The 21,616-nt window shown below is 45.6% G+C and overlaps 1 protein-coding gene across 5 annotated transcripts in view; it reads left to right on the top strand.

The window, feature by feature from the left end:
• Nucleotides 1-1,555: 1,555 nt before the first annotated feature.
• The window catches only part of NHSL1 (NHS like 1), a 261,028-nt gene continuing 240,967 nt past the window's right edge, over nucleotides 1,556-21,616 (top strand). For 2 of the 5 annotated variants that reach the window (XM_075924284.2, XM_075924280.2), the window contains exon 1: nucleotides 1,560-3,060. In XM_075924284.2, coding sequence (XP_075780399.2) covers nucleotides 2,685-3,060 — 376 coding nt within the window. In that variant the 5' untranslated portion in view covers nucleotides 1,560-2,684. Of the gene's footprint in view, nucleotides 3,061-21,616 lie in introns of all 5 variants that reach the window. The other 3 variants (XM_089777281.1, XM_075924282.2, XM_075924283.2) reach the window with 3 other exon arrangements.

Below are 21,616 nucleotides of genomic sequence, written 5' to 3'. Positions count from 1 at the left end.
ATATTTTCTCAAATCTTTGTAGCTTCTTTACCCACTAAAGATACTTCTAATGATAGAACCACTAACGGCTGAGGGTTTTTTTTTTGCATATGAATACAATCCACAGGAATATAATGGCCTTATCCTGTGCCTCTCAGCTCTTCTGTGCGCCTGGCAGCAGTTCAATGCCTGCTCTTATTATACCCCCATTGGCTGTGTCTTGCGATTAGCACTATTTTCGGTTACCTTAAAAAGCATTAGGTTCATTGCAGAACTCCAGATAAATATTTACAATGGTCAACCAACCCCATGCTAGTCACTGGGTAGGGTTTTTTTTCCATAAAATTTCATGTGTAACTAATGCCAAAACTGCAGAGGGAGAGAATTTCTATTACTTCAAATATCTTGGCTATTGAATTATGCTGCAGCTACAAGCAGTGGCATGGGAACAATTTTTGGAGTAGGGGATGCCGAGTCATGTTCCTCACAGCCCTTTAGAGCTAGGGCTGTCAGATGGGACCCCATGTGTGAGGCTAGTTGCCAGGCGGGACCCTGTGCCTGCACCACAGCGCCAAGGCCAGCAGCTTAGTGGGACCCAGAACTGGCTGCCGAGACCATTTCACAGGCATGGCCACAGAGTGGGACCTGGGGCTGGTGGGTAAGCCGTGTGTGCAGGGATTGCAGCCAAGTGAGAGCTGAGGCTGGCAGTGGAGTCCCTGTGTGCAGGGATGGCAGCTGAGTAGGATCTGGGGCTGAAAGCAGAGTCCTTGGGCTGGAAACAGAGTCCCTGGAGAACAGCGGGCCTGGCAGCCAAGACCCTGAGCAGCAAAGCATGTGGACAGCAAGCCGAACACCTGGGGGTGCTGCAACACCCCAGTGCCCCTGCTTTCTGCACCTTTGGTTACAAGGTGAATGAGGAGGGCATAGCAACTATTTTCCATTTTTGCTCCAGATTCCCTTTCCACAAGCAGTCTATGACTTTGTTCCTCTCTGCACATGCAGTAAAATAGGACAATAGTCCAATTAAGCAACAGCCAATTGTCCTGTATTATCACAAAGCTTAATTGCTTCCATTGGGGATATCCCAGTATAGTAGTCATGATTAAGTGCATCCCAACAGAATACTGAATGGGGTCAGAGAAGGAACAGTGTGAGGATTGAGGGTGTGGTTTTTTGCTATGCCAGAATTACACATTGAGGTAAAAGAGACAAGGTTATGATGCATCTGTCTAAGTGGGTCTTTGTCCAGAGAAGCTTAACCTCAAATAAATGTTAGTCGTTAAAGTGCCACAGGACTCCAAGTTGTTCTGGAGATACAGACTCACACAACTACCCCTCTGAAGGTGGTGATGGTAACTTTTATTTGACCACCTTCACTTTCTAATATCCTGGGACGAATATGCAATCAGTGATACAACAGTGCATGCGTATTGAAGTAATTCATTTGGTTTGTAGCCCTACATGTTGTGCTGGCTTACTTGGATTTTGTATTTGTGGAGGTGTCATTTTTACTTAAGATAATTTATGCTCTACATTAATTGCAAAACAATAATTAGAACATGTAATGTGTGGCTTCTGACTTGTACGGTTAAAAAGGTTGTGCCTTTTCACCTGCTCTTCAGTACTTTTTAACGTAAGAGCAAAAAGGAGGAAGAACGGAGATGCAGTTAGCATCTCCTCTGCTTCTCTCTGGGGCAGTGGTTTTCAACCCCTGGTCTTTCCCTTGGGGAAATGGGTGTCTACAGGAGGTTTAAGGGGGTCTGTGAAACGTGGTGGTTATCACAGAACAGGGGTTGTCAACCAATGGGCTAACAATTCCAAAGGGGTCTGCACTTCTATTCAATTTTTGTCTAAGTGGCCCTCAAATGCAAAAGGTTGAAACCTCCTGCTGTAAAGTCAAGTTTCGATTGGTAGGAGAAAACAAAGGAGGGTAGTTTTCACCTCTGGGAAGGGAGGCCAGCGGACTGATACGGGGTGGGCGAGGCAGGGAAAGATGACCCCATTTCAGGTGGCCCCCAGAAGGGTTGGCAGAGCAGAGGCAGGCTTTCACCTTTGCTGCTGGCTGCCAGGGGCGAGGCTCTGGCAGAGACTCCAGTTCGGGCAGCCACAGGTAGGCGGCGGCCTCTTTTTCTTTCCCCAGGTTTGGTGTGCGTGTTTTCCCCCTCCCTTCCCTCTCTCTGCCTCCTGCTTTCGCTTTCCGGGTTTGGAGTTTGGGTGGAGGTTCAGAGGAGTGAAGGCAGCTCAAGGAGCCTCAGGTGGCTGCTTGGGGATTTTTCTTTCCCTCCCTTTCCTCCGCTTTTCTCTTAATTTTCCTTCTTTGTGGTCGCAGCCAGGGCACTCTGCCCCCCCCCCGCCGCGCTTTCCCTTTTCCTCCTCCCCAGCTCCACTTTTGACGGAGGATCTCGGGCTGTTTTCCTGTCTGCACACAAGTTTACCACTTCTCCTCCTCTCCCCTCCCCCGGAGGCAGCGTCCTTCCCCTCTGTCTCCCTGGGCAGCGTCGCTTGCTGCCCCATGGCTTGCGGGACTCCTCGCTGCCTTTCCCGCACGTGAGCTCTCCCGGATCTCAGCGCGAAGTCCTCCCCCATCCGCGGCGGAGGGTGGGGAAAAGTTAGTTGGTTTGCTGGCTTTCCTCTGAACTCGTGGGGCTCTCGCTTTTGAATGAGGGTTTCTTGCTCCGGAGAAGTGTAGCCCCTCCAGCCCCGACATGCCGTTCCCGCTGAGGACGGTGGAGCCCCTGAGGCTGTGCAGGTTGGAAGACGCCGGGGGAGATGCTGTTGCTGCTGCCGGCGGCGGCTGCGGGGCTCTGCTGGGAGCAGCCAGAGCGGCGGACAAAGAGCGAGCGCGGGCGGCCGGGAGCGGCGGGCGCCGGCTGCTGTTCAGCTCGCTGGAGCAGGTCAGCTCGCGCTCGCTGGTCTCCCTGCTCTGGCAGCTCTCCGACCTCTCCCGCTGCGCCAGCGACATCTTCGGCGAGATCCAGAGCCAAGCGGACGCCCTGTGTGAACGCAGCGCCCGGCTCCAGCGCCGCCTGGGCTCCCTGCGCGCTTTGAGCGGCCGCCTAGACCACCGGCGAGTGAAAATCCGTGAGTGCAAACTTCTTCTGTCTGCCTGCGGGCCCGGGCTCGCCAACCGGCCAGTCACCGCCTGGGGCTGCCGGGCCGAGCTAGGAGAGCTGCATTTGCAGCCGGGGGGTGAGGGTGGACATGTGTATGAAACTGCCTTGTGAAGGGTGGCAGCACTGGCGCGGGAGGACTTTTCGCGGCCCCAGAGTTAGTTCGGCCCGAGTGGAGAGCAGCCGGCTGGCTGCAAGGGGGCAGACACTGGGCTCGTGCCACTTTTGCAGGGTTAGTGAGGGAAAGGCACACACTGAAACTACCCCTCCCCCCCCCCCGCCTGCTCATTCCGCTGGCGAATCTGCCCCGCCGGCCGGCCCCCCGCCGCTGACGGGTGCCAGGGTGTGAGAGCTTTGCAGGGCTGAGCTGAGCAGCGAGGTGCGGTTTGTTTTGCGGCTGTTCACCAGGGCGGCTCGCGGCGTGAGATGGGCGTGCCCCAGGGAGCCTCATCCATTTAGCGCGGCGCTGTTTGCAGGATTAGGCTTGTAGGCCTTGTTGGCAGATGCATCCTATTACACGTGTTAACTGAGATGCTTTTCGCCTTGGCGTGGCTAAGGCCAGTTGTTTAAAAACTTGTTAAATGGCTGCGTTAGCCATCACCGGCTGAAAACGTCTGGAAAAACAAGGTGTGCGGCTCCACTGGTGTTAACGTGAGAGGAAATGCAACAACCGCGGGCACCCACTGGAATATGCATCACACTAGAAGGTTATTAAAGTGACTTTAATGTGATGTATTTTCCTTAGACCGGTGACCTCAGTGCCTGCCTTCTCCCCTCAATATATTACTTCATATTCAAAAAGCACTTTCAAGTGCTCTCCTTGCAAGGAACCCAATAAACATTCCCCACCCTGCCCCTCCACGCTTACTGAAATACAATCTTCCAGCCAAGCTTGCTACGCATAATTATCTCCCCTCTGTGTCTCAACTGAAGTTCAGAGGGATCACCACACGGCTTTCACAGTAAGCTCCCCGTTTCGTTCCAGTAGTTCTCTTTTTGGCTCCTGTGCATGGAGTAGTTGGAATTTCCTGCTGGCTCAGGGCTGGGAAGTTTTCAGCATGGAAGAGTTTTTTTTTTCCATTTTCGCTGCCTGTCACAGATCTGATTCCGTGAAAAGCAGAGCTGTAGGATAAAGAACAGTAAATTGACTGTGCAGTGTGAGGGTCTTGTTTATTTGTCAACACTTTTAACACATACTTTTCAGCTGTAATATGGCATAATAACTATGAGACTTCTTTTATGTCTGGTTTGTGCTGTGTTTTTTGAACCAATTCATTCCTCTCTATTCATCAGATTGCTGGTGCACATCTCGACATTTTAAAATTTGCATATACTTAAGTTCTTTCACACTTTTTAAAAATTATTTTTCTGTTTCATAGTTCTTTGGACTTGTCTTTCATTTATATGATACTCTTTTATATGCAGGCTAACTACAATGTTGAATTTATAACTGAATACAGGGCTAAAGCTGCAAAACTTAGATTTGTCCATGGATTTTGAATCCCTCATACTTAGGTTTTGGTATAGGTATATCTCTTTTAGCACCAAATCCATTCACCACGTCCTGAAAGCTGTCTAAACAAGTACCAAGTGAATTACATTTCACTTTGAATAGACTACATTGAATTCAAAAGCATGGAAGATCTGCTTTCAGATACTTGATTACCTTCATTCTCCCAAGAATACACAAATCTGTGAAAAGACAGTTTTGTAAATCTCAGAAAACTCTTATAATTGCTACATTTTTCAACTTGCATAGAGAATAGGGTACAATACATCATAACCTTTACCTGTTAGATGTAATTTCTTGGCACATAGGGTGACCAGACATTGCAACATTAGGGGGTTTGTGTTACATAGCAACAATACACCCTGGAAAAAAAGCATCCTGAATTTTGACACTTGCTATCTGACCACCTTATTGAAATGTCTTCTGGCACTCCAAATTGTAGACCATCCACTTCACTTTCTTATACCAGTCAAAAAGTGCAGTACTGAAGAATTTTCTTTCATTTTCTTTGTATATTTAAGTTCCCAGCACTTACACATTTCTTATATTCTGCCTTACTCATGCTATTAGAGATACTTATCCAGTGTAGACAAATTGCATTGTCTTTTTTTTTATGCCTCCATGGTTTACAAAGCCTCCTTTAATTAATAAAGTTGCTATAACTTAATAAAGTTACTGTAGCTTATTGAGCTGTATTTAATAAATGAATTATATATTTAAAAATTATTTGATAAAAGACTTGGTGTGAAACAATTTTTCAGTGGATTACTTTGGGTGACTAGCAACTGTTGATAGCTGCTGTTCAAACTAACCATTCTACTATGCAGCATAATGTTACCTTTTAACTTTCTTGTTACATGCTTTCTTCTGCTTGAGTTCTTGAGATTTAGTTGGGTGATCAACAATAGTTAACATCACGAACTCATTTATAATGGAAGCTGTCAAGGTCTGTCTGCCAGTTTAACCTTGTCCTGCTGGGTTGGAGGAAGTATCGGCAAAACAAAGAGAGTAGTTTAATTATATTTGTTTTTGTTTTGTATACCAATGCCACAAATGTTTGCTTTTCAGAACAACATACTTTCACAATAAAGGCATAAGAAACCATTGGCTGAAGGGAAGGAACAGAGAAGAATAAATCGATTAACATTGTTCTCAGTTATTAGATACTTATTGTTTGCACAAGATGGTAGAGAAGAAAGTAATGTTATGGCAGTATCTGTTTTGTGCACAGGTTGCTGAAAAAGCATTTTAACCAGTTCATTAATAACATTGCAGTTATCGTTAAGTATTTTGGTTTTACTTTTGTATGTTAAAGCTTCAGAATAAGAGTAGAAAATTTCGCAAATCTCTGTCTAACCTGTTTTTAAAAACCTCCAGTGACAATCACTGGCCAGGGATGGTCTAGATCAGAGTTTCTCAACCTTTTTTTTTTTTTTTTTTTTTTTTTTTTTAATAAAGTACCTCTTTTTAAAAAAAAAATTATAGGTAGTCTCAGTATCTACAGTTTTCAGACACATGATTTTTTTTCTACCATTGCAACACATTTGTTTAAACAACTTAATTGTAGTCTGGTGGGTGATGACATTTTTGGGTGTAAAAAGTCCAAAAATAATAAAGCTCTATAAAACTTAAAACAAAAACTCAGTTTTCTCCAAATTTCAGTTGTGTTGAACCAGTTATGCCTCTCTATTCTAAGGATACTCGTACCACTGGTTGAGAAACACTGGTCTAAAGCAGTGATCTCCAACCTTTTTATGCCCAAGATCACTTTCTGAATTTAAGGGAAAACCAAGATCTACCCTGCCCCTTCCCTGAGCCCCCACCCCTCTCACTCCATCCCTTCTTTCTCACATTCACTGGGTCAGGTTGGAGTGTAGGAAGGGAGCATGGGGTTCTGGCTCTGAAGGGGGGGTCACAGTTGGGGTAGGGACTCCCAGGGATTCTTCTTTTTCTTACAAAGATCACCAAAAAGAAGAGCATAGGTTTGTGTGCAGTACGCAGGCATGAGCATAAGGGTGTGGCAGGGGAGGAGGCAACATAACTACAACCTTTTGTCTGCTAATCTTGATAATTAGTCACTCTGAACAGCCATTCGGTATGCTTATTTGTTTGTCTGGCTACGCAACTTAAGTGTAAGGTCCATATCAGTGCTGTTATGACATCCTGTACTTTTACATGTGAATAACATTAGTAATTAAAAATTTGTCTTAAACTGTCAGCTAGTTTTTTTTTAGTTATCTTTGGTCTCTAATGCTCATTTTGGAGAAAATCTGCCTAAAGAACGTGCTAATTAAAATACATTCTCTGAGGGTCCTGAATGCAGGAGGACTGTTGTTCTTTGCAAACCAGTCAAGAATAAGTATCACATTTGTAACTCTTTCAACAGTGGAATTGTCTTGGGTATCTAAACAAGATAGGCTGGATTTCTGTACAGGCAATCCCCGGGTTACGTACAAGATAGGGACTATAGGTTTGTTCTTAAGTTGAATCTGTATGTAAGTCGGAACTGGCGTCCAGATTCAGCCGCTGCTGAAACTGACCGCCAGTTCTGACTTACATACAGATTCAACTTAAGAACCCCAAGCTTCCCCAAGTCATCTGCTGCTGAAACTGATCATCAGCTGATTCCAGGAAGCCCGGGGCAGAGCAACTCTGCCTCAGGCTTCCTGTAGTCAGCGCTGGTCAGTTTCAGCAGCGGCTGACTTGGGGACGCCTGGGGCAGAGCAGCTGGGGTGCTGCTGGGTTGCTCCAGTAGCACCGCTCCTTGGCGCTACTGGACCAACCCAGCAGCACCCCAGCTGCTCTGCCCCAGGCGTCCTGATTCAGCCACTGCTGAAACTGACCAGCAGCGGCTGAATCAGGACCTGGGGCGCTGCCGGGTTGGTCCAGTAGTGCCCAGAGGGCGCTGCAGTACCAATCGGCAGCGCCCCAGCTGCTCTGCTCCAGGGTCCAAAACAAAAGCCTGGTCTGCTGGGCGCGCCCCCCCCCCCCCAGCAGACCAGGGATACGGGAGCAGAGCCGCAGCGGCAGCGGGGTGCCGCGCCTCTGAGGCTTTGCTCTGGCAAAGCCTCAGAGGCGCGGGACCCCCTGCGGCTGCGGCTTCAGTCCCGGTGCCTGTGGTCTGCTGGTCCCCAGCAGACCACAGGCACCGCGACTGAAGTGGCAGCAGCGGGCGGGTTCCCCCGCTTCTGAGGCTTTGCCAAAGCAAAGTCTCAGAAGCGCGGGAACCGCAGCTGCTGCCGCTTCAGTCCCCGTGCCTGTGGTCTGCTGGGGACCGTCCAGAAAGCCTCAGAAGTGCGGGAACCCGCCCGGTGCTCCTGGTCTGCAGGAGACAGTCTCCAGCAGACCAGGGGCACCGGAGCAGCTTACGAACGGGGCTTTCTCGCCCCGGAGCTCGCAGGTAGCAATCCGCTACCTCGACCTCCGGGGCGAGAAAGCCCCGTTCGTAAGTGCGGATCGGACGTAAGTCGGGGACTGCCTGTACTGTATTTCACATGGTAGATTCACTTTCTGCACTTAACATGCACTGTAGTAGCTTTCAGCTCTGGTCTGTGTGCAATTCAAGATGATGCCGACTGTGTGATCTGGAGCTCTGCCTTCTGTCTTCAGCAGTAGAAATACTCTGTTGAAGACCCCCATCTTTGGAACTTGTTTCTCCTGACTCCTAACGGGAGGTCAAGTTTGAGATCAGATCATGTTGCAGAGTTTTTTTGTTTATTTAGGTTTATGAAGATAAAGACTAATACAGTGCATGTTAAGCGCCTCTTATTTGAATTTCTCATCATGAGTAGTGTGTTGTGCAACAATTATGGCTACTGAGATGCAAAGCTTTTCCTGGGGTTTGACGACTGGAGTTAATGGCCCAAGGTGATATTGGTTCTGAGCACGAACGGCTCTGAGGGAGGGGGGGCTGTAAAACTTCAGCATTGCATGCAATATTATGACCTTAGTTTGGCTGTATTGGCATTCATTCCTGGAACAGAGCCATTAGATTTTGACAAACCTTCCATAGGTTTTCATTAAGCATATGTAATTTCCTTATTGTTGTATACATTTGTAAAACACTGTAGTTATAATAATAATAATAATAATTAATAATGATACTAGCACTCATGTATGCTTTTTATCTTCAAGACACTGTGTAAACTTCAGTGAAACAGAATTCAGTAATGTACCTTAAAGAGCAAATTTCAGATTTTAAACTTCACAGCCAAGATGGAGGCGGGAAGTAATTGCAATTGTGAGCTTTTTAGGCATGATTGTTGCCTACTTACGGCAAATACTAATAAGATGGCAGTAATAGTTCTGGAGTGAATTATACCTTTTAAAAACTCAGCTAGGGCCCGACACTTGTGAGATATTATGCGCCCTCAGATGTCATTGCTTGTCAGGAGAGTCCAGGGCACACAGCATCTTTCAGGAAGCACTCTTTCCTCTCCTCCTATCTGTAAATACGGTGATGTAAACAAGCACGTTTATGCAGATAAAAGCATTCATTTCTTGAACTTTTACAGACTATTAACCCTCATTGAAAATTTAATCCTAAAGCATCCCAACCATGTGAATTCCTGGATTTCACCAGGTATGAATGCTTGATCTAATTTGATTGTTTAAATAGAATTGAAGTGTCCGTAGAAGAAATCTTCTAGTTACTTTGTACATATAAGATTCTAGTAACTTTGTATTATAAGATTTGGCATTTAAAAAATTACTCTGAAAACACTCTGGGATTTAATGGAGTTGAGACAAGATAGATAACGATTTCATTCTCCGGAGCCAATTGATGAAACAATGAGAGGAAGTTCTCAACATCAAGCCGTCCTGCTTCCATGCTCAGAGGAAACGCTGATCGGGTGGCTTTTGGCTGAGGAGCACAGAAAGTAGAACATAAGCCTGGCTACACACAGCACTGTCAGTCTGTTCTGATGTGACAGCTCAGGTATTTGTTGTAAGGGCTGGGAGTTCTCCTTCATGTTCCCTGTTACAAAGACATTTGATATCTATGCAAATGTTAACACTGCTTTCCTACTCTGTGGATCACACTGTTCACAGGCTTGGGAGGTCATATCTCTTACCTCCTTCACAGCTCCCTGGTCCTTTCTGTTTCTTCAAAGAGATACTGGGAAGGAAATACCATGAAATGAACCTTGTGAAGGTTTCTGGGTCACATCTCCCATAATATGGTGAGATTTAGTTCATTGCATTTTGTGCTAGGGATATTAAATATTGGTTAATTGAACAGTCAATTAACCACATGAATTATTGGTTAGTTGACTATTCTGTAGTCCCCGAGGGCTCCAGCCCCACTCTCGAGGAGCCCCTTGCAACCGCATGCTACTGCCTCTCTATCAGAGGCAGCACAGGGTGCCAGGTGGGAGCTGGTCCACAGAGAAGTCAGTTTAAAAAACAGCTCCCCTTGTGGTGTGGCTGCCTGCCAGCCCACTCTAGGGTGACAACAGCCTCTGTCCAGGTGGGATATCTGAGTTCCTAGACCCAGAGTGAGCCAGAACTGAAATGGATTCCTGCCCACCTGGCTCCTAATACATTTTAAATGCAGAGCCACAGGGATAGGTCCTGGACCTGGTGCAAGTTGGCACTGAGTTGGGCTGCTGGCTAGCCTGCTAAAAAATTACTGGCAGGAGGTGGAGGGGAATGCATGTAATATATACTTAACATTAACCTATAAGCTTTTGTTTATCGGTTAATTGACTATACTATTACATCCCTACTTTGTGCTGCTGTAGAAGAAATTGGCTCGCGTGGTGTGTGTGTTGCCACTGTTTTGTTCTAAGGCCTGGTCTACACTTAAATTAGGTCAACATAACTATGGTGCTCAGGGGTATGAAAAAATCCTATTAGCCTAGAAACCATCGCTTTGGGAAGTGGAATTCCTACAGCAATGGGAAAACCCCCTTCTGTCCTTGGGCAGTGTATATGCTATGATACTACAGCGCTGTAGCTACAATATGGCTAAGTTTACACTGGCACTTTACAGTGCTGTAACTTTCTGGCCGTGAAAAAACACCTCCCCCCCCCCAAATGCAGCAAGTTACAGTGCTGTAAAGCAATGTTTCTCAACCAGTGGTATGAGTACCCTCAGGGATACTCGAGAGAAGTCTGGGGGTATTTCAACACAACTGAAATTTGGAGAAAACTGAATTTTTGTTCTAAGTTTTACAGTGCTTTATTATTTTTGGATTTGTTACACCCAAAAATTTAATTGCCTGCCTGGCTATGATCAAGTTGTTTAAACAAATGTGTTGCAATGGTAGAAAAAAAATTGTGCCTGAAAACTGTAGATACTGGGAGTACTTATAATTTCTTTTGTGTCAAATGAGGTTACTTATAACTTTTTTAAAGGGGTACTTTATTAAAAAAAAAAAAAAAAGGTTGAGAAACACTGCTGTAAAGCAGGCTTCGGAGCTCAGTACTTTTAGCTACTCCCCTCGGGAGGTGGTTTACATAGAATGCTGTTATCTATCTCTCCCAGTGCTTGAGCCAGGGTCACACTTTCAGTTTAACAGCATTCTATGTAAACCACCTCCTGAGGGGAGTAGCTAAAAGTACTGAGCTCCGAAGCCTGCTTTACAGCAGTGTTTCTCAACCTTTTTTTTTTTTTTAATAAAGTACCCCTTTAAAAAAGTTATAAGTAACCTCATTTGACACAAAAGAAATTATAATATGCTGTTATGTGTAGACAAAGCCTGCCAAAGCTGTGTCACTACAGAACTGCTAGTGTAGACATGACTTGCATCTTTAACTCTATCAAGCCTGAAGAATATAGCACCATATGTAAGAGATGCTTTATTTTATATATTCTGAATTGTTCATACAGATATATATACGTATAATTTGCATATACAGGCAGTCCCCGGGTTACGTACAAGATAGGGACTGTAGGTTTGTTCTTAAGTTGAATTTGTATGTAAGTCGGAACTGGTACATATTGTAGGGGAAACTCTAGCCAAACATTTCTCCAGAGCTCAGTTTTATTCTCCCACACCTCACTTCCCTCAGTCTTTTATTCTCAAGCTGAGGTGTCTGCTGAGAAAAGCCGCTCTGCGTCTCCCTGGTCTGCTGGAGGGGGGCGCTTGCTTCGCGTCTCCCTGGTCTGCTGGGGGGAAGCAGCTAGTGCAGGGTTGCCTCTCCCCGTTTGTAAGTAGGGATCTGATGTAAGTCGGATCCATGTAACCCGGGGACTGCTTGTACTTTGAAACATAAAAGCATGAACTTACTAATATCAGAGCGAGGTAAACTGAAACTGGCAGAGAGAGAAGCCATGCTGAAGTTTGGCTTTCTGGTTTCTCATACAAGGGAACTGTAGACTAGCTAGGTCAATTGAGTTGAGGCTTCATCTCCTGCTATTTTGTTTAGTAAAGGCAGTGCGGGAGCACATTTCCTGCTTTAGCTGAACAGGAAGCTTTATTCAGCTTATTCCTAGGGAAACCTTTCCTCCATCCCCAATCTCCCAACCACCAAAGTGAACATTGTTCAAGACAGCATCAGCAGTGGGCAGAGGATGATGGAAACAGCAAGATCCAGGAGTAAAGTTCAGATGTTAAATAATTTATAACAAAATACCCTACACATAGTTAATTTGGAATGTAAAGAGTTTTACACCCATTCCTAATTATGCAGAATAGTGCTTAGGAACAGTTTAACCATTGTTGTATTTAGTTTTTTCAAGACTAATTATCCGTGGAAATTCAGTCTGACCCTCAGGAGATTTCATTTGAAAAAGAGCAGGAAGAAAGCTTGAGGTAGAAAAGGATTTCCCATAGGCATACTTGGCCATGTCCCTGTCCTTCTGAATGGCAGAACTCCAGCTGAATTCAATTTGATGAGGATTTGGCTCCCTGTTTGAAAAAGGGATACTCTTTGGCTCAAATCTGGAACAGCTTTGTGCATTTCTTAGAGATTTATTACATGGCACCTATGAATTAATTGCCTTAGATCCTCTGCCTTGCTGAAAATATCTTTGTGGAAAAAGGAGGTAGTTTCATTTTAAGGACACATTGTTAATACATTAAATTTCAGCATATCTATTTTATTTTGTCACAGGCTCCCCCTCCTGCTTTATGAAATTTTTCTTAGGGATAGGAATATGCATAACTTGAAGATGCTTTATGCAAAACAGGTCATGTAATATAACTTTTACAGTTACAGTTTGCTGAGTCTGTTTATCCTATTTGTGTGTCATTCTTGTATGTGAAGTTAGAAATGTGAAATTTGGATCTCTTTATGGTTCTAAATGTGCTAATGAAGGCCATTAGTAATGCCCCAGAAATGTAATGACTCAGTACTCAAACCAGCAACCTGTGGATGGTTGTGTTTGTCCTGTAAACCCAATCTGTGGTTGGTCTTAGAAGGACATGTGACTATAACACCTGATACAGAAATCCATGTTGAACCTGGTATTTTTCCATGGGAACAGGGGGAGCTGAACAAAGGATTCCCACCTTGGGGAAGTCTATTTAAGCAATAGGAAGCAATTAGCTTTTGTCTTCAGCTAGCTATTGAAATTGCCTGGCCCATACTATGGGGATACAAAGTACTTGCAAGAAGTTGTAAGCTGGGGAGAGTAAAGATCAACTCTGACTCTATGCTCTTTCCCTGAGTTAAGGAGAGCTGTTTAGGTTAGGAATTTGCACGTAACGAGTTTCTTAGAGGATTAGAACTAGCTAAGTGGTTTTTGTTCGTTTTAATTGAGTAACTTACTTTGATTTGACTGTTTTCACTTGCAACCACTTAAATCCAACTTTTTGTACTTAGTAAACAAAAATGTTTTTATTATCAAGCCCATTGTTACTTGGTGAGGGGTGCAACTACTGTTCATCTATTTCTTTCATTGATAAAGGGAGCAGACCTCCCTTATAAGCTTTTTCTGTGTAAGATGAATTTATTTGGGGTTTTGGTCTTATTTGGGTGATGGTTTCCTGGGTGCTGAGCCCTTATAGCTAAACACTCCTGAAGTTGAATTGGTCCACTGTTTGTTTGGCCCTCCGAAGGGTGGTCACCTCAACGCTGTGCCTTGTCTAGGGTAGGGATGTCAAGGTGTAGTTAGCTCCATGATTAACTGCTAAGCCTGGGCTAATCCTATTGATTACATGCACTCTTCCCCCCACCTTTGCTGCCTCTGTATCAGAGGCAGCAAAGGTTGGGGAGGCAGGAGTTATACAGGATTAGAGATGTAAGCAATTAGTTGACTATCTGATAACCTCATGCTTATCGGATAGTTGGCTAGGCTATGTCTACACTGCATGATTATTTCAGAATAAGCTATTCCAGAAGAAATACTCCAAAATAGTTATTTCGAAATAGTGTCACTACACTAAAATTAGTCCGAGGCAGATTTCCCTAATGTAGACATGTTACCTTGGTTTAGAGCTCTGGGAAGCACTGGGGAGTAATTACTTTGAATGGCCTGGGAGAGAAGCTCTTTTGAAATAGAAGCAGTGGAGTGTCTTCTGAAGTAGCTACATGTCTACTTCCACATGAGGTTTACAAACACCAAAATAAGCCATTCATTATTTTGAAATAATGGGCTAGCTGTGTAGGTGCTTGTATAATTATTTTGGAATAATGCTACTGTTTAGATGTACCTCTAGTGTCTTGACTAGTTGCTTCTCCCGCCCTGGTTGCTGTCTCAGTCAGAGAGAGGCAGCAAGGGGGGGAGCAGGAACCAGTGCTGGGGGGATCTGGCTTAAAAGCTGGTTCCCTCACAACACCGTATCTGCTGTAGACATAGCAGGGACCAGGCATGGGCCAGGACAGCTGATTCCCAGCTTGTGCCTGGTCACCCCTGCTGTGCTGGTGCTTTTGAAATGTATTAAGAGCTGCAGAGGTGGCTAGCAGCTCTTAATACATTTAAAAGGCAGAGCCGCAGTGGGGTTAGCTCCTGGGACCAGAAGCTAACCGCACTGCAGCTCTGCAGTTTTTCTCTCCTTATCAACTAATTGACTAGTCAATGGAAAGTCCATTGACTAGTTGATTAAACACCATTTAATATCCCTATACAGGATCCCACGGAGCCACTTTACTCCTCCTCTCCTCTCACTCCCACATGCTGCTGCCTCTGATAAAGAGGCAGTAGCATGAAGGTGGCAGGCAGGAGCTGGTACACATGGGAAGCTGGCTTTCAAGCTGGCTCCCCGTTCATATTGGCTCCTGTGGAGCCATGTAACTCCCTCCTTCCCCCGCCGCCACTGTTTTAAAATCTGTCTTCCTATAAGTACCAGCTCCACCTGCTCCCCCCACGCTGTTGCCTCTATCAGAGACAGCAGCGCAGGATGGATGGGAAGAGGAGCAGCCTCTGTCTGTGGCAGGCCCATGCTCACTGCGGACAGAAGCTGCTCCGTGTGGGGTGGCAGGTGGGAGCCAGTTTTTAAACCAGCTCCCCATGTGGGCTGGCTCCTGCCTGCCACTCCCCCCTGACTTCACTGCTGCTTCTGATAGAGGCAGAAATGCAGGATATCAGGGGGCTCTCCAAGAGTTGTGCCTGGGAGAGTACTGGCTGCTGGCTCCGCCCCCAGGGACTATCGAATAATTGTGTAACCACTAAAATTTGATGGAGTTACATGATTATTAAATGAATTGCTATCTAACATCCCTAGTCTGGGGAAGACCTGAGCAGGACAGGGTGGTGGGGAGTCCTAGAGAGCAAGAAGGTGGGTGTCAGTGGCATGATGAGCACACCAGGGGACAACCCTAAGGGGACTTCTGTGATTCAACCAGTCACAGTTTCATTTTAAGGATACATGGTTAATACATTAAACTTCAGGATATATAGGGTTTTTTTTAAAGTAGCCACCCCACCACCACCACCATCCCAAATATTCAGATACTATAAGATACAGTAATAGTGCCCTCAAAAATGTCTTTTCCTTCTAGTGTTGGTCTAGTCTAGGTTTGGTTGAGAGAGAGCTACTAATCTTGGTTTTGTGGTCGTCTTTTCTAAATAGCTAATGTGAGGTTCTTGCAGGAAAAGACTTTTTTGGGGGAGGGAAGAGGTGAATAGAATGAAAACCACAGAAATTTCTAAGAACCTCATATTTTGAGGTGTAAATCAATTTCTAATCATTAATGTTTAGAATGAGACGTATATGGGGTAGGGATGCTAAATATCGGTTAATCGAATAAGAATTAACAAGGTTAACTGACTATTCGTTATTCTTACCTTATTCTATAGTCCCTGGGCAGCTCCTGTCTGTGGAGGAGGCGTCTGAGCTCCTGGACCCTGCATGAGCTGGAACTAAGCTGAGCTGCCTGCCTGGCTCCTAATATACTTTAAATGCAGAGGGGTTAGGTTCAGGACCCCATGTGAGCTGGGACTGAGCCAGACTGCTGGCTAGACTGCTAAAAAAATTTACTGGCAAGGGATGGGGGGGAAGCATGTAGTCTATAGCATTAACCTATCAGCTTTTGCTTATACTATACATCCCTAATATGGGGACAAGAGTATTCCACATCTCCTTACTGTACTGTTCTTGTATCTTTCTCTGAAGTTTCAAGTGTTGACCATTATTGGAGACAGGACACTAGACTTGATGGACCTCATCCAGCAGTGCAATTTCTGTGTACCATGAATTTGTTTGCAAGAAGAAAGGAAAACTTCTCTTCCCTCTGATCTCTATTTTGCTATTTATTTGAACATGCAAACATACTGATTTTATATATAGATATAATTTCAGTGTTATCTGGAACAAATAATATACCATAAGTAAATGTGCAATAAGGCTTGGTCTGTACAACCTATTTCAAAATAATAGCTCCTAAAATAACTATTTCAAAATAAGTTTATTCCTCTTCACAAGCAAGAGTTGTTATTTTGAAATAACAAGCCCATTATTTTGAAGTAAGAGGCTTGGTAGTGTGGATGCTCCCCCTAACAATGTAGTTAAATGTGAACCAAACACTGGATGTGGTGCTTTTTTTTAAAATTTAATATATTTGAAACTAATGCATATCCCTCTATTGCAGGGTTGGGCAATAATTTTTGATTGGGGGCCACTCCCAAGATTTTGGAAAGTGGTCGAGGGCTGCACACTTCCATGGTATTAATGGAGGAGATGTGGGATCTGGGATGGAGGTTGCATGCAGAAGGTAGCTTGGGGGAAAGGACTGGGTGCAGGAGGAAGAATTGGATTTGGGAGGGGGTTTGGGTGAAGGAGGCAGTTGTGACCTAGGGAAGGGAACTGGGGTGCAGGGTTTTGGGATGTGACCTTGGATAGGACGGGATTGTGATCTCAGGCAGGAGATTGAGGTGCCAGATTGGGAATGGGCGCATGTGGAGTAGCAGGGTAGGAGTGTGGGGCAGAGGGTTGGGGAAGGGAGGGGCTGAGGTGCCAGAGGCAGGTTCTCACCAGGAGACTTACCAGCCTGCCTGCAGGGCTAAAGGCTTGCAGAGCGTAAAATGTTTCTGCCCACTTAGCCATGTGCGTGAGTGAGTGAGCGAGCAGGAGGGTTGTGTTTTGTGGTTGTCTGTTGTTCAAACAGGCAACTCCCATTGGCCAGTGTCTGTCCAGAAACTGGCCAATGGGATTGTGCTGGGGGCGGGAGCCATGTCTGAATCTTCTCCCCTTCAGACTCGAAGAGAAAGTGCCCCGCAGCCACGTTTCTGAGCAGCATGTGGGACAAGCAGGGGAGCCTGTCTGGAACTTCCCACTGCCTCTGCCGGCTGAATCTGGTGGCTTGGCAGGCCGGATCCAGCCCGCGGGCTATATTTTGCCCAGGCCTGCTCTACTGTAATACTGCCCTTCCAGAGACAAAAGGCAAAATTTTTGCTTGATTTGCTGAATTTCCTTGTGTTTGCTAGCTTGACTAGACTACCCTCCTCTAGGTGTAGTACAAGAGGGAGGAGATTGAGATTCAGTGTGAGACTTGGAAAAGTGTGTCGAAAAGCATGATGATTATGCATTACGGTCCCAGTTTCTTTTCTAGTGCCAGAGTAGCCATAAGCAAGACATGATCAAAGCATGACCTTAATTTTGTTGAAAAGATCAAAGCAACCTGGTAATTATAGCATTATTCCTGGGTGTAGGCTGGGTATGAACCATACTGATTGGCTATTGTCAGTAATTTACCACTTGTGAGACTGAAGAAAATGCTTGTGTATGGTTAGGTCAACACAGACTAGCATGGATGGACTTTGCAAGCTACTTGTATGTTATATAGTGCAGTCTTACAATAACCCCTCCCTTTTAAGTATTTCTAATCTCTTCTCCCCTCCTCCCCCTCGGTGCCTTTGGGTCCAAAGTGTGTGTGTCGTGGTGGTAGTTCTCTCCTCCCCTCTATTTGGTATTATAGTTTGTTGCTTGGCTAGAGTGTGTATCAAACTAATTTCATTTGAGACCTTGTTATGTTGTAAGAAATTGGTTAGTTAGAATATGAAACGTTAAGATTCTGTTTTTTTGATGGCAGACCACTCCAAGAATTTGGAAAGTGGCTGAAGACCACACTCTTCCACGATATTAATGGAGGAGGTGCGGGGTCTGGGATGGAGGTTGGGTGATGGAAGCAGTTGTGTGACTTGGGACAGGAGACTGGGGTGCAGGAGGGAGTGCAGGCATTTGGGTAGTGATCTTAGGCAGGAGGGGGTTGTGACCTGGGAAAGGGGATTGGGGTGTAGGGTCTGGGATGGGGTATGGGTGCAGGAGAGAGGGAAGAGACTTGGAGGGGAAGGAGACACCGGGGTGCCAGAGGTAGGCTTTGGACCAGGACTTACCTGAATGACTCCTGGCCAGAAGCCCAGTACCTTTCTCAGGCAATCTCCCTGTCTCTCCCATTCCTGCACAGGCTTCAAGGGCCATATGCATCTGTGAATAGCTACAAGCCTGAGGGAGGGGTACTTCATGAGCTGCCTGCCTGTTCTTCAAACAGGTAGCTCCATTGGCCAGAAACCAGCGGATGAGATTGTGCTGGGGGTCGTGGCAGCGTGCAAAGCCTTTTCCCCCTCCTTCCTCCTGGGCTCGCAGCTGTTGAAAGACAAATGGACCATCAACAGCTTTTCTGAGTGGTGGGCAGGGCAGGCAGGGAGGCTGCCTGAGGCTTCCCTCTGTGTCCACAGGCCAGAACCTGTGGCTTGGTGGGCTGGGTTCGGCCCTAAGGCCATATTTTGCCCAGCCCTGTTATAAAGTGTATCTGTATGCTGCAACAAAACTGAAGCTATCTCTGATATAACTTATGGAAATGTACCAAATACCCCTGCAGAATGACTTCGTAGTTTTTGTGCAACCGTCTTATTTTTTTCATATTTTAAAAGCCATATTTTGCTTGGTTATATTGGTGTGAATCAAGAAAGACTCCATTTAAATTAAATCACAATGACATGACATAGAGAAACTTATTTGAAGTTAAATGCATTCTGTTTTTTACTTTTCCTCTGTTGCCTTATAGTTCCTTCCTCTTCTTAACAAAATTATGTTTTATAGTTCTAGTAGGCTTCTTAATTTCAAAATAAATGACATTTTATGCTTCAGCAGTCCATCCACAGGATTTTAAATTGAAGGCTAACATCTTGACAGCTATAGATTTGTTAATGAATGCCTGTTAATAGAACTGTTTTGCCTGTCTTTTTCAGTTTTCAGTAAACTATATTTAGGCTTCATTATATTTTAATTCGGAGTAGAACTTGAGATTTCAAATATATTCAGAAATATTTCTTCTATTTTCATTGCTAGATAGAAAATGAAAGCAAAAGAATTCACCGGACACTTACCTAATGGCACACACAATGTTTTTAACTCTTTCCCTTTCTTAATCAAAATTTAAGCCAAGGTAGTCTTTTTGTATCAGACTAGTTCGCTTCTTTTTATTATTGCAGTTTTTTGGTTTACATTTTATCATTCCAAGCCTGGTTACATTGCACTGGTGAGCTTTTTTTGTTGGTTTGTTTACATAAGAAAGCAAGCCTCCTAACAGCAATCTGACATCTGTCTCATATTTTCCGCTTTGGCTAGTGTTGCCTTCTGGCAATAGATACATTCTGTTTAGAGGAAGCCCAGCAGGATTTAAGAAGAGCTCTCAGTAAACTACTTTCTAGTTACACCTTTTGTTTCTGTTGTATAGTGGAAGAAAGAGAAGTAAATCAACTGTGCAGCCCTTCTCTCCCTAATTTACATGAAGATAGTACTGAGTAACTAAATATATTTTACCACTTTGCAAATCTAAGTAGAGGTGGTAAAACTGATGTTTTGCCAATAGTAAGGATTTCTTAATTCTTAATGTTTCCATATAATAAAGAATGTTTTTTCCAGCGGGACGATGGAAGTGATGTCATGTGTCACTCTGCATCCTGCAGGTAAAGTTTTCGTCCTGCCGTTCCTCCACCCTCAGATGCCTTCCCACTCCCACCTCCCCAACTGCCAGGGGAAGGGAGGCTGTCCAAGGAGACTGGCTCTGGGCCAGCAACAGCTGTTCCAGGGACAGGCTGAGGTGGCACACTACAGCACCGAGGCAGCGCAGGGCCCACCACCTGACTTCTCCCTTCTTGCTCCTGCTGGTGGCGGCCTGGGCAGCCGCTTCCAGGTGCAGCCACTGTGGATCCTTGGGGTTTCCACCTCTCTCCCACAGGAAGCCACCGCTGGCGTGCTGCTCTTGTGGGGAGGGGGGAAGAAGGGTGGCCACGAGCACTGGCAGGTGGTGGCCCGAGCAGCTGGAGGTGATGGCTCCTCACTGGGTCCAGGAGCGTCGGGACCTCACTGTCCCCGGCACCCCTGGCTCCCCTCCAGTGCTGTAGCCGGCCAGAGTAAGTCTAAGGTCCGGTACTGGATTCTCAAAGTACAAAATATGCCACACAGGATCTGTCAAACACAAGTAGTTTATTTCCTGACAGCTAACAGCTGTGCCCCATAAATGGAAGAACAACATAACAAAGAAGCGGCCTATCTTACATCCCTTCCTGCAAGCCTGAACCCTAGGTAGACTGTGGACGAAGTGAGAGGTTGTCTCAGCTTCTGAGGCACCGATACCCAAAGCCCATCAGTGAGATTTGATTTGCTAGGCTCTGAGGCAGCCTTAAATACAGTTTTCATGCCTTGTTTGGCAGTTTGGAAATTTCCAGGGGTTATTCATTACGTGCTGATGTGGGCTTAGCTGTTAGTTATCGATCTGGTTCTGTTCTGGATCTACTTGTTTTTTGGCCCTGTTTACGTGATCAGTACATTAGGGTAAACAGAATTGTTTGAGTTCTTGCCCTTTACCCTTATCTTTACTTGTTCTTGCTATACAGGCAGTCCCCGGGTTACGTACAAGATAGGGACTGTAGGTTTGTTCTTAAGTTGAATTTGTATGTAAGTCGGAACTGGTATATATTGTAGGGGAAACTCTAGCCAAACATTTCTCCAGAGCTCAGTTTTATTCTCCCACACCTCACTTCCCTCAGTCCTTTATTCTCAAGCTGAGGTGTCTGCTGAGAAAAGCCGCTCCGCGTCTCCCTGGTCTGCTGGGGAGGACGCAAGCTTCGCGTCTCCCTGGTCTGCTGGGGGGGAAGCAGCTAGTGCGGGGTTGCCTCACCCCGTTTGTAAGTAGGGATCCGATGTAAGTCGGATCCATGTAACCTGCGGACTGCCTGTACTGGCAACAATGCTTATCTTAAGTGGCATATGTTCCCAAAGACTTGCTTCTGGCTCATCAGTAGTAGGGAAAAAGGGAAAGAGGAGAAAGAATGCAGGCCTCACCACCCCTAAACTAACATGTACAAAATTCTTCCGCAGTTGACCACTACAAGTGCTCTGTGAACCAGAGCCCTGACAAACCACTGGGGGGCGGGATGGGAAGGGAGAAAAAGCCCCGAGTCTTGCTGTGCAGGGAAGAAGTGCTCCCCCTCCTGGGCTGGGGTAACAGCAGCATGTGTGTGTGATGTATGGAGCCTTTCCCTGTGCTTCCACTGGCCAGATTCTGACTAATGGGAGCAGTGGGCGGCCCAAAGACGAGAGAGTGCACCCTACCCCCTCATGCCCAGACCTGCACCCTGAGCCCCTCTGAGCTGCTGCACAGTGGCTGGCTGAAGGTCTGGCAC

The sequence above is a fragment of the Pelodiscus sinensis genome, chromosome 3 (genome assembly GCF_052426305.1).
Source record: "Pelodiscus sinensis isolate ZL-2025 chromosome 3, ASM5242630v1, whole genome shotgun sequence".
NCBI classification, from domain to species: Eukaryota; Metazoa; Chordata; order Testudines; family Trionychidae; genus Pelodiscus; species Pelodiscus sinensis.
Note: the sequence above shows the minus strand (reverse complement) of the source record. Positions and strands in the feature narration are given on the sequence as shown.